The 13,942-nt window shown below is 38.7% G+C and overlaps 1 protein-coding gene across 2 annotated transcripts in view; it reads left to right on the forward strand.

The window, feature by feature from the left end:
* Positions 1-13,942, forward strand: part of mospd2 (motile sperm domain containing 2) — a 53,756-nt gene that overhangs the window by 17,703 nt on the left and 22,111 nt on the right. For both annotated transcript variants that reach the window (XM_012956821.3, NM_001008141.2), the window contains 3 exon segments: positions 848-1,002; positions 4,116-4,176; positions 6,083-6,121. In XM_012956821.3, the coding sequence (XP_012812275.1) occupies positions 848-1,002; positions 4,116-4,176; positions 6,083-6,121 (255 nt within the window).

The following is a 13,942-nucleotide window of genomic DNA, read 5'->3' on the forward strand; positions in this document are numbered from 1 at the left end:
CAATAAATATATTGTCTCTTTTCCTCGGGTTCTACATTTGTTGCAATTGCCTTGTGCAGTGGTTGTTTGGAATACTGCTTTCACATGTGCACAACAAATGGCACTTCTTACATGTTTTATCTTTGTAATAAAATGAAATACAACCAAGATAGCTGACTTCCATTTTCCACATTTATATCCATAAATCTGAGACTATATGTATTTTATCTAAACTCATAAACATGGGCTATAATACCGGTTGCCTTGGTAAAGGCATTCACTGTGCAGAGACCTCCATAAAGCAGCGGCTATAAATGTGTTAGGCCATTTTCTTGACTCCTGCACATATAGTCTTCTTTCCTTTTCTGCATATTTGCACGTGTGCATATAAGTGGGAATTCTTTTATTTGGTCATTCTGCATAGACCCACGGTAAACCGCACCCCTAGGGCTGATAAAGTTTACATTGTTACCTATGGGGGAATGCTTTACATGTGCATTATGCCTTTTTACATCACTGGGTATTATGGCACAGTTTTTACCCTGGGCATACCATTTGGCACCCTCCAGTAATTATACCTTTAGTTCCCCTTTACGAACATTATAAACAAAATGAAACATTCTGTTTGCATTGGTATTTTATTCCCCATTTGTAAATGATTTGCTGTTAGGAAACAACTCTCTCTATAAAAAGTGGTATATTGTAGGCATAGCATTGTTATGCACAGCCTCATTGTAGTAGAATTTTATAGCCATGTTGCCTGATAAATGTTTTTATTTGTCTATCTTTGAATTCATGTAGTGTAGTTTCATTCTGTTTCAATGAACTTTTGCAAAAATTATATACATTTTTTCCTTTCTAATTCTAGTGTGGCTCAAGGTAAAGCTCCATGTACGTGATGGTAAAACAACTGAGGACAAGAAAAAGTTTGTTGCATTCTGGTTGGAGCGCTATGCCAGGAGAGAACCAGGGAAGTTCATAACTGTTGTTTTTGACATGGTTGACTCAGGACTAAGCAATGTAGTAAGATATATTTCTTATTTATCCATATTTCCCAAACTAATTTTATATTGTTTTATTTTCTAAAGAAACTGCTATTAGCTGTTTTTCATGACACATTACTACACTGCAGTAATTATGCTCTGTTGAAGGTTATGTTAAAGGGTAGTTCACCTTTAAAATAACTTTTAGTATGTTACAATGGATAATTATCGGCAACTTTTCAATTGGTCTTCATTTTCTATTTGTTATAGTTTGAGTTAATCGCCGCCTTCTTCTGACTCTTGGCAGCTTTCAAACGGGGGTCACTGACCCCAGCAGCCAAAAAACTATTGCTCGATGAGGCTACAATTTTGTTCAGGCCTCTTCAATTCATCTAACAGTCTCTCATTCGCACCACTGCCTGCTTGCTAGGATTATTTGGACACAAGGAACCAGATAGCTGCTGAATTTCCAAACTGGAGCTAAATAATTCAAAAACTACAAATAATAAAACATGAAGACCAGTTGTAAATTGTTTTAGAATATCACTCTCTTACATCAAACAGAAAGTTAGGAGGTGTACCACCCCTTTAACTCCTGTAGCAATTAATATACAATTGGCTTTTGCCTTATTAATTATTTATATCATAAGGTCAGTCCTTGATAATATTCTTAATCCCAAACATGTCATAAAGATTAAAGGTCTTTCAGTATTATCTAGTGTCCGGTATGTCCCCATATAAGTGATACAGCCCACCTCCTTCTTTTGTCTTCAGCTAACCAAATATAGGGTAACCTCTGTATCAGACAGATATTGTACTACATGAAGGTCAAGTAAAATACAACCCAAACATAACTATTTACATCTGAGACTTGCCCACAATGTGCAGCGTTTTTCTAACCTAAACTCTACAGTGGTGTCTCAGAAATATCCTACAGGAAAACCTAAAGTTAAAGGAAACAGACAGTCATACCTTGCAGGGAGAATTACTTTATACAATTACAGCAATTCAACAAGTTTCAAGTTCCTCAAAAAAAATCTTTACCATTTGTGTATTTGAGGAAGCCATTACTTTTTCCATGACCTTTTTTATACTATGCCCTGGCAAACAGAGTGTTTTGTGTGATCTACAGAAGTTCAACTTCTTCAAGTCAACAATGCCTCCTGCATAATTATGAGAAATCTGATAAATTCAAAAGTGATAAAACATGGTTTTCATTGCAAGTGGATTCATTAGAAAAGGTTGTTCTTGTGATAATATGGATTTGCATCTGTAATCCTCCTGTGTTTTAGTTTGCAAAGATAAAGTTGGATTTTTTCTGCTTTTGCTATTTGAAGTGGAAGTAATGTATATATTTATAAAGAGGACAGGGCCTCAAGGACACCTTTTTGTAGAGTTGGTAAAATGTTTCACTTTATACCCTAATGGTAAATTATAATCAAGGCAGCTATTGTACTTCCTTCTTTGTTCTGAAGCTTATTAATATCAGGAATCCAGTCTTAATAATTCTGCAGGCTTTCTATATACTGGCCCTCTCAGTATTAACATTTTGCCCGTGTTCTCCTTTTGTTAAACTGAAGATTGCTGCTCATGCCACAGCTTATTGCACAAAGGGTATATGCCTGAGTGGCACAGCAGAGCTGGAGAGAATGAATTTCATATGGGTTGTAGGCAACAGAGGCAGGAAGGAGGTAATTTAGTCAGAAATGAGAGGAATGTGGAAGATTCAAAGTATTGAAGGTGGTGAGAGAGAGAGAGACTGGAATGATATATTGGAGATCTAGACAAGGCTAAGATGATTTGGACCAGTGATCTCAAACTAGTGGCTTGAGAGCAACATGTTGGTCACCATCCCCTTTGATGTTGCTCCCAGTGGCCTCAAAGTAGGTGCCCATTTTTACATTTCTGGTTTGGAGGCAAGTTTTGGAAGCACAGAGACTGTTTTACTCAAATCAGAGCCTCCTGCAGGCCAGCAGTCCACAGAGGGCACTTTAGAGTAATTTATTGAAGTCCACATGGGGCTACCAAATAGCCAATCACAGCCCTTATTTGGCTTCCCCAAAGAGCTTTTTCATGCTTGTTTGGCTCCCCAACACTGTTTACATCTGAGTGTGACTCCTGAATAAAAAAGGTTGGGGATCCCTGATTTGGACAAATCTTGGGTCTGGTGTGGAAAGAGGATTTGGACACAGTAATGGTAGAATTCAATAAAATCTGGGGGGGAAATGGAGTTCCTGTAATAGCTGGAGCTAAGGAGGAAGTAGATATAGCCAGAGCTGGACTGAGGAGATTACATGACATTATGATGTAGTAATATCAATTTAGGTTTAGACTTGAATTTTGAGACATCTGTTTCATGCAGCTGGAGTCCAGGGAATACTATTTACCGCTATTGTCGATTTGTGCATTTGTAGCCTATCTGCTGCAGATTAATCATACCACTATTTTCCACATATCCTAAATCTTCATCTCTGTAGATTGTTGCAGCTCAAGCCACTGTAAGTGTCAGCTCTTCAGGTACTGCACAGTGCAGCCCCTTGCAACTCTAGATGCAACATAGTTAATTTGTCTCTAAAAGTGTTCACGTGGTAATGATAAATTGGCTAAGGTTGTTCAGTTTAGGGGTGCAACTACAGAGGAAGCAGGCCCAAAGGTTGCAGGGGGCCCAGGAGTGTAGGGCGGCCAGTAAGACCCTAATTAATGAGCAATTTCCATATATTTTGGTAGAATAGGTCCTCTTACCAATGTTTTGGGGCCCTACATTGAGTTTGCTATGGGGCCCAGTGACATTGTCAAGATTTATTTAGGGTTGATATAGGGTACTTCAATGTCTGCTTACTTGCCATGGGTTTCTTTAGAGGTGCACTTTTTGTGAAAGGCTGCAAAAGAACTTCCTTTTGACAGTTATGGAGGACATTATATAGCAAAAAAGGTAATGAATTATACATGACATAAATGACTATACAAAAAAGCAGAAAATTCAGACTTGCAGGCCTTCAGTTAGACAGATGTGGTCTGGTTTATATTAAGTGCATATATTATGTCTGGCTTACTTAGACCAACTAAAGGATTTGCTATTTCCTGTTTACAATATATTGCAATATCTTTCTATTCTATAATCATAAAACTAAGTACAACTAATTTACTTTGTAGGATATGGATTTTGTTCGGTTTGTCGTCAACTCTTTTAAGACCTACTACCCCAGATATCTGTGTAAGTATTATATAAAAATGATATAGGTACATATGTGTGTAAATCAGGGTAGCTGGGTAAAGAGTGTTTGGAAACTAACCACAGCTACTTATGTTTAGCAATAAAACTATTCCTAACTGAGGCATACTGCGTTATACAACTCTTAGTAGCAAATGTGCATGCCACAAATGAGCTTAGAGAGTAAGTGGGGCTTATTTATATAGTATAAGTAAATCTAGAGCAACTGGACTTGTTGAGCAATAATTGAAGATGTTTCACTACTCATCCGAGCAGCTTCTTCAGTTCAAATAACTGGTACGGGAAGTCCGCGGTATTTAAACTCTGGAGCTTATTTGCTGACAAGAGACAAATTTGCACCTGGGCAATAATTGGTTCTGTTCAGCTAGCTGCAATTTAATCAGGGAATACAAAAGTTAGATTGGTTGTAATTTGAAAGTAAATATGGCACCAACATTTTTCTGCCTTCATTGCCATACTGGATTTTTTCAGTGTAGCACACAAGTTTAGTGGCAGCTAAAGTAGAGCTTAATTTAGTTGAATGAAAATATTTTCAGAAGCTTCTCTTTGGCACACTCATGTGCCAAGTGCTTGGGTACTTCCTGAGAAAGCCTGGAAATTTTAAAGCCTTGAGATGATGCTTAAACACTCTAAGGGGCACATGTATGATAGCTCAAGCAGTCATGAAGGAAACCACAAGCAGCATCTAGAAAACTATGGATAGTGTATACATGCTTTTTAATTTTAGAGCACACATATACAAACCCATTGCCCTCCAACTTCAGTTCATTACCAGTTACAGCAGCTGTAAAACTGTGGATCTAGTATGTATACTTTTTAAAATGTGTTTAAAGGAGAAGGAAAGGCAAAGTCACTTGGGGGTGCCAAAATGTTAGGCACCCCCGAGTGACTTAAATCACCTACATTTTACCCCGGGCTGGTGCCCCTGTTCGACGAGAACAGCACCAGCCCGGGGTAGCTACAGCGCTTGCTCATTCCTGCTTCGGGTGCGCATGCATTCGTGCAATAGAGTGAAAAAGGCGAACTTTAACTGAGAAGTCGGCTTTTCACTCTACTGAGCATGCGCCGGTCACGGGGTCCCGGCAAAACGAAGCAGGAAGAAGGAAGCGATCGCTACAGGTACCCCAGGCTGGTGCTGTTTTCTCCTAACAGGGGCACCAGCCCAGAGTACAGGGTAAGCGATTAAAGTCACTTGGGGGTGCCTAACATTTTGGCCCCCCCAAGTGACTTAGGCTTTCCTTGTCCTTTTGTTTTAAACCAGAATAGAATGGGCAAACTGGGGTCCAAGCATTTTTTATGGCACGAAAAAATTGCAAATAATTTTCATTACAGTACTCAGCCACAACTAGCCATTGGCTTAGAAAGGCGAAGGATATGCTTTATAACAAGTGGAAAACTGTAATTTTGGCATCCCTACAACTCTTTGCAGTCGACAATTCATTTATATATGAGGTAAAGGAGCTGAAGTCCCAGAATCTAAAGGTGCCAGCAACATGGTGTTCTTTATGGAGACAGGTTAGATTCTGTGTATCGTTACACTTGGGGGCATATTTATGATTGCTCAGCTCCAGCAATCTATAGTATATATAATAGTATGGTTTTCCATCTGTTATAAAACATATCTTTCAGCTGTCTTAGTCAATGCTAGTTGTGGTTGAGTACTGTAATGAAAATGATCTGAAATTTTTTGCAAAGGGTTTGCATGTAACTCACTCACTCACTGAACAGGTTGTATTTGGCTTGGTAAAGCAAGAGGGAAATCTGTTGCACTTCTTATCAACTAAATTAATAATTACATTTTAGTGTGAATTTACTGGTAAAATTAGATGCATAAAATAATTACATTAGTCTGAAACAAAGTATTTAATGATTCTTGTGTCTCTTACAGCTAAGATGGTAATTTATGAAATGCCGTGGATATTGAATGGTAAGTAAACGTTTTCTTTTTTTGTTTGGTTGGTAGGGCTGTTTTGCAACTCTCATAACCATTACAGAGGGCTGGGCAACATGGATTATACATTATCAGCAATGCACATTCGCACTGGGCCCAGCTAGCGAGCAAAGCTTCTGATTTTTTCTGGTCCAAGTCTACAGTGGAGGAAATAATTATTTGACCCCTCACTGATTTTGTAAGTTTGTCCAATGACAAAGAAATGAAAAGTCTCAGAACAGTATCATTTCAATGGTAGGTTTATTTTAACAGTGGCAGATAACACATCAAAAGGAAAACCGAAAAAATAACTTTAAATAAAAGATAGCAACTGATTTGCATTTCATTGAGTGAAATAAGTTTTTGAACCCCTACCAACCATTAAGAGTTCTGGCTCCCACAGAGTGGTTAGACACTTCTACTCAATTAGTCAACCTCATTACGGACACCTGTCTTAACTAGACACCTGTATAAAAGACACCTGTCCGCAGAATCAATCAATCAAGCAGACTCCAAACTCTCCAACATGGGAAAGACCAAAGAGCTGTCCAAGGATGTCAGAGACAAAATTGCAGACCTGCACAAGGCTGGAATGGGCTACAAAACCATTAGCAAGAAGCTGGGAGAGAAGGTGACAACTGTTGGTGCGATTGTTCGAAAATGGAAGGAGCACAAAATGACCATCAATCAACCTCGCTCTGGGGCTCCACGCAAGATCTCACCTCGTGGGGTGTCAATGATTCTGAGAAAGGTGAAAAAGCATCCTAGAACTACACGGGAGGAGTTAGTTAATGACCTCAAATTAGCAGGGACCACAGTCACCAAGAAAACCATTGGAAACACATTACACCGCAATGGATTAAAATCCTGCAGGGCTCGCAAGGTCCCCCTGCTCAAGAAGGCACATGTGCAGGCCCGTCTGAAGTTTGCCAATGAACACCTGAATGATTCTGTGAGTGACTGGGAGAAGGTGCTGTGGTCTGATGAGACCAAAATAGAGCTCTTTGGCATTAACTCAACTCGCTGTGTTTGGAGGAAGAAAAATGCTGCCTATGACCCCCAAAACACCGTCCCCACCGTCAAGCATGGGGGTGGAAACATTTTGCTTTGGGGGTGTTTTTCTGCTAAGGGCACACACACAACTTATTCGCATTAACGGGAAAATGGACGGAGCCATGTATCATGAAATCCTGAACGACAACCTCCTTCCCTCTGCCAGGAAACTGAAAATGGGTCGTGGATGGGTGTTCCAGCACGACAATGACCCAAAACATACAGCAAAGGCAACAAAGGAGTGGCTCAAGAAGAAGCACATTAAGGTCATGGAGTGGCCTAGTCAGTCTCCGGACCTTAATCCAATAGAAAACCTATGGAGGGAGCTCAAGCTCAGAGTTGCACAGAGACAGAAACCTTAGGGATTTAGAGATGATCTGCAAAGAGGAGTGGGACCAACATTCCTCCTAAAATGTGCGCAAACTTGCTCATCAATTACAAGAAACGTTTGGCCTCTGTGCTTGCAAACAAGGGTTTTTCCACTAAGTATTAAGTCTTTTTTTGTTAGAGGGTTCAAAAACTTATTTCACTCAATGAAATGCAAATCAGTTGCTATCTTTTATTTAACGTTATTTTTTCGATTTTCCTTTTGATGTGCTATCTGCCACTGTTAAAATAAACCTACCATTGAAATGATACTGTTCTGAGACTTTTCATTTCTTTGTCATTGGACAAACTTACAAAATCAGTGAGGGGTCAAATAATTATTTCCTCCACTGTATGAGTAAGACTTGGGCCATATGAGTTTAACTGAAAACAATAAACAGAACTCTTATTTGTGTCACTTACCTTTAGCTACAAGTACCACCAAGGAGAAGGTAGGGCTTGTTGCTTCAGGTACTCAGTTCTGTGTGTTTATTGCAGCCCACTTATTATCTAGCCCTTGAACCCTACTGCCACCTACAAGGCAAATGCTAGAACAGGTGTGGGACCTGTTATCCAGAATGCTTGTAATTTGGATCACCCAAGTTTAGGTCTACTAAAAAATAATTTAGAAATTAAATAAAGCAATACGATTGTTTTGCCTCCAATAAGGATTAATTATATGTTGATTGGGATCAAGTACAAGGTACCGTCTTATTACAGCAAAAAAAGAAATATAAAATTAAAATGGGAAATGCCCATCTAATAATTTGGGACGTTCTGAATTAAGGGGTTTCCAGGTAATGGATCCCATACCTGTACTCTGATGTTTGTAGGTAGCAATAGCCCTCATATGTAATAAAAGGTACTAAGTTTGCCCAGGTGCGGTAGCCCATAGCAACCCATAGACTGAAGGCTCCGGATAGTGTTTTATTTCTGTCTAATCAAAAGCATTTAAACAGTAGATAAACCTAATAGGATTATGTTGCCGCCTTTTCAGATTTGTGCAGCTTATTATAGAGAAAAAGGAAATTATTTTTTTAAAAATGTTCATTCTGGGAAATGGCCCTTCTATAATTTGGAGCGCTCTGGATATTGGGTTTCCAGAAAAGAGATCCCATACCTGTACTAGCCTAGGTAATTACCTATGCTTGGTGCAATTCTTCTGGAATTTTTGAGGGTATATTGGGTATTACATCCATCCTAACATAAAGTTTCTATAGCACTCTACACCAATAAATTATCATGTGTAATGTTGCCATGGTAACCCACAGTCTCTGTACAAGAATGAATAAAAAAGATAGCACACAAAGAAAAATACATGTGATTTTATGAAACCCCTATATTACAATGCTAAATATGACAAGATAGATATTGTGTCCATCTTTTAATATGCTTCTTACTGAAACAAAGCTTGAGCTGCAGTTAATCTCTGCCGGCTGTGCTGTCTGAGTGCAGACCATGCAAAGATATCCGTTACGCAATAGAAATGCTTGATTTGTTTCTTTGCTTTTAAACCATTTTTTTATAAGAGGGTCCCATGAATTATTCAGTGGTGCAAAGCTGGGGAACAGAGTAAAGGAGTAAGGAGAATACATGGGAAAGACTAAGTTGGATTTAGTTAAAGGGAAAGGGCCTATACCTTTTTTATTTATTGGTTATTATTTTCCAGCTTGAAAGCATACCATATTTCTGCTATTTTTTACTGTCCATTAAAGTACAATGGGTACTGGAAATACAACCATATAAAATATAAATAAAAGAGAATGCAATGATTTGCAAATCAGTGAAACCCTGAGTCCAATTGCAGATAGTACAAAGACAACATAGCAAGTGTTGAAACTGAGAACATTCATAGTTTCCCACTGTAATACATTGCCTCTTCTTTTAACAACACTCTGTAAAAGTTTGGGAACTGAGAAAACCAATTGCTGTAGTTCTAAAAGAAACATTTTCACCATTCTTGCCTGATATAAGAATTTAACTGCTCATAAGTTTGGGCCTTCTTTGTCTTATATTTCATTTCTTCATCAGATTTTTTCACTGGGTGACAGGTCTGGGCTGCACGCAGGGGGCAGTTTAACACCCAGTTTAACCAGACTCCTTTGCTACAGTGTCATCATGCTTCTGTAATACGTGCAGAGTGTGCTTGGGCATTCTATAGATTTCTCTGGATTAGCTAAATCTTTTAATGATATTATGTACTGTAGATCAGAGGGCCACAATCAAATGTAAAAAGATGAAAACTGGCCTGGGGGTTCCAATAAGAGCTATAATTGGCTATTTAATAATCCTTGTGTGGACTACACTGGATTTGTATGCAACCAAAACTTGCCTCCAGGCCAGGAATAAGCACCTGTTTTGAGACCACTGGGAACAACATCCAAGGGGTTGGTGAGCAATGTGTTCCTCATGAGACACTGGATGGGGATCACTGCTGTAGATAAACGGTATTGTTGCGATATTTGCCCCCCTGCGCAGTGTTTTGCAGAGTGGAGCACCCCTTCCCATCTTTGCTTGTAAAAGCCCCAGCCTCTCTGGGATCCGCTCTTTTTAGCATCACACACCTTTTTAAGTTATGTGTTACCCCTGTCCAAACCTTTTGTAAGGTGTTGCCGGCAACAAATTTAAAACAAGCAGTTTCAACATTTGATGTTGCCTTTGTACTATTTGCAGTTAAGTAGGGTTTAAATGACTTGCAAATCATCCCATTCTCTCTTTATTTACATGTTACACAGTGTCCCGTGTTGTAGACATACACGCTCATGCTTTCTATTGTATTCATTCATTGCATATAACACAGAGATTATATTGTAAAATTTTAAAAATTAACAGTATTGTTTTAAAGGACAAGTCAACACAAATACATTGTTTTAGGCAACTCCCCAGTGAATACAATTACTTTCCTTGGGCCCAGAGCTGACGCTTTTCTTTGCTGAAGAGTTAAGTTTCTCCTGCACATGCACGTTACAGTAGAACACCAATTTTACATTTCCCCGGGGCAGCATCAAAATGGTGTAAATTACAGGAACACGGAAAATATTTGGGAAAAAAAATACAGCTTTCCTATATGTGGCTGCAAAAAAACTGTGTCCGTTTCCAGTAAAACATAAAATTAGGGTTCTGCTATATTTAGGACAGTGCAGAGGATTCTTGGGACATTGGTAGAGATGGCAGCATGGTGCCCAAAAGATTGTCCCCTTTTTAATAAATAGGAGTTTTGACCCTGTCAGTTTGCACTGACCCAACGTGCCTGTTCTGTATTTAATAATTGTAGGCTTTCAGCTTTATTTTAATTGTTTTTTTTTTGTTTGCTTTATTTTGGGTACCAAGCTATCTATTGGAATGGGTAGGGTGGGTTATCTTTTAATTATTTTGGTTATCATTCAGTTTTAAGTCCAATATTCCTTTATCTTGTGCTTGAAATGCGTTTCACTTTCTCTACTTTTTACTGTATATTTTTAAGATCACCTAACACTACCCTGTGTCATTTTTGCTTATATAACTGACCTGTGGCCTGGTTGCCTTTTTGTATTTGAATTAAATATAATTGTTTGCAAAGAAAACAATCATTTTATGAGTGTAAAAGTTCCCTGATTGTATGAAAGAATTTGTCCTTGATACTTAATTGTTTAGATTGTGTATTATGTAGAGTTAATACATACTGCTTCCAATTAAAAAAACAACAATATGTGTGGAAACTATAATTTGTTCTCCATTGACATGCAATTTTCTAGGGGAAAAATATTCTTTTTCCACCAACTGGCTCTTGCCCATTAAAATTATTTCTTGCTGTTTCTCACTAAATGAGACAAGAAGACTAGTTTCTATTGTAGTAAAATATGAAGCACAAGACAAGAATGTATCACAACCAAACTGGTTAGAATGCTTCTTGCCATCTTATTTTTTGTTAACAAAGGCAATCAGAAAATTCAAGGAATGCTTTAGCAAGTACCTAAGGAAAAATTCTGGTGACAAAAAAAAAAACTGATACAGTTACAGGACCTGTTATCCAGAATGCTTGGAACCTGGAGTTTTGTTGATAAGGGATATTTCTGTAATTTGGATCTCCATACCTAAAGTCTACTAAAAAATCATTTGAGCACTTAGGGGGAGATTTACCAAGACCCGAACGCTCTGAGCGTATTCTCGCTGATTTTTTTCGCATTTGCGTGACTTTTTCGTGCGGCCACGCGAAAAATTCGGAAAGTTTCTGCTGCTGTTTACAATGGTTTGGTACGAAAATTCCGTGACTTTCGGATCGCCAATACGATATTATCGTGACTAATACGATTTTTTCGTAAGCATTTTCGTGATATTTGCGATCTTCAGAAATTTTCTTTTCCAATCTGAATTTTTCCCATTCGGGATTCGAACTCGTGTTTTGATATAAATATCACCCACGTTCTGTTTATTTCTATGGGATTTTTAGAAGCATATTTGGGTAAAAGTTAAAAAAATCCCATAGGAATGAATAGAATGTGGGTGAATTTTTATGCACTAAGCTCTAAACTCATATTTTGATAAATCTGCCCTAAATAAACCCAATAGGATTGTTTTGTACTCAATAAGTATTAATTGGGATCAAGTACAAGGTACTGTTTTATTATTACAGAGTTAAAGGAAATCATTTATTAAAATTTTAATTATTTGATTTAAATGGAGTCTATAACCTTCTCATAATTTAGAGCTTTATGGATAATGAGATTCTGGATAATACATCCCATACCTGTACACATATATTTACTTTATTTTTGTATAGTACTCTAATTCTACTTGCACATGGATAGAAAACTGGCTACAGGATCGGGTACAGAGGGTGGTTGTTAATGGCACATTCTCTACTTGGAGTAAGGTTCTCAGTGGGGTCCCTCAGGGTTCTGTACTGGGTCCACTTTTGTTTAATTTGTTCATAAATGACTTAGGGGAGGGTATTATGAGTAATGTATCAGTGTTTGCAGATGACACAAAACTCTGCAGACCAGTCAATTCTATCCAGGATGTGACATCCCTGCAGCAGGATCTTGACCAACTGGCAATCTGGGCAGCTAAGTGGCAGATGAGATTTAATGTGGATAAATGTAAGGTCATGCACCTGGGATGTAAAAATATGCAAGCCCCGTATAACCTTAATGGGACTGCACTAGGCAAATCCATAATGGAGAAGGATCTTGGAGTCCTTGTAGATAATAAACTTGGCTGTAGCAAGCAATGCCAGGCAGCAGCTGCAAGGGCAAACAAGGTTCTGAGCTGTATTAAAAGGGGTATAGATTCACGGGAGGAGGGGGTTATTCTTCCCCTTTACAGAGCACTGGTAAGGCCCCATCTAGAATATGCTGTTCAGTTTTGGTCTCCAGTGCTCAAACGGGACATTATTGAGCTAGAGAGGGTCCAGAGAAGGGCAACTAAGCTGGTAAAGGGTATGGAAAGTCTCGGTTATGAAGAAAGACTGGCCAAGTTGGGTCTGTTTACACTGGAGAAGAGGCGCTTAAGAGGTGACATGATAACTATGTATAAATATATAAGGGGATCATATAATAACCTCTCTAATGTTTTATTTACCAGTAGGTCCTTCCAACGGACACGAGGGCACCCACTCCGTTTAGAAGAAGGGAGGTTCCATTTAAATATTCGGAAAGGATTTTTTACAGTGAGAGCTGTGAAGTTGTGGAATTCCCTCCCCGAATCAGTCGTACTGGCTGATACATTATATAGCTTTAAGAAGGGGCTGGATGGATTCTTAGCAAGTGAGGGAATACACGGTTATGGGAGATAGCTCTTAGTACAAGTTGATACAGGGACTGGTCCGATTGCCATCTTGGAGTCAGGAAGGAATTTTTTCCCCTCTGAGGCAAATTAGAGAGGCTTCAGATGGGGTTTTTTGCCTTCCTCTGGATCAACTTGTAGTTAGGCAGGTTAGGTATAGGCATTATGGTTGAACTTGATGGACGTATGTCTTTTTTCAACCCAACTTACTATGTTACTATGTTACTATGTTACTTTCTGCTTGGTTGTGTAAAGCGCGGGATGCACAGAATCCACTTTTTTGGGATTCGGCCGAATCCTTCATAAAAGATTTGGAAGAGTATTGAACCGAATCCAAATATGCTTGCATATGCTGTTTAGGTTACGTAAGGGTTGAACGGCGCAGCACTCGTGAAAATTTTTTAACTTCCGTGTTAACATGAGAAAAAGTCACATGATTTTTAGGATTCGGATTTGGTTCGGCCAGGAGTGTGGATGCGGCCAAATACGAATTCTGCCGAAAAAGGCCAAATCTTGCCTGAATCCCGAACTGAATCCTGGATTCAGTGCATCCCTATTTATAACCAAATTGTTTTTTTTACATATTTATATTCCCCTTTCAAATAGCTAACGTTGCTGCTTTGTCGGTTTTCTATA

This window comes from Xenopus tropicalis, chromosome 2 (genome assembly GCF_000004195.4).
Source record: "Xenopus tropicalis strain Nigerian chromosome 2, UCB_Xtro_10.0, whole genome shotgun sequence".
Taxonomy (NCBI): domain Eukaryota; kingdom Metazoa; phylum Chordata; class Amphibia; order Anura; family Pipidae; genus Xenopus; species Xenopus tropicalis.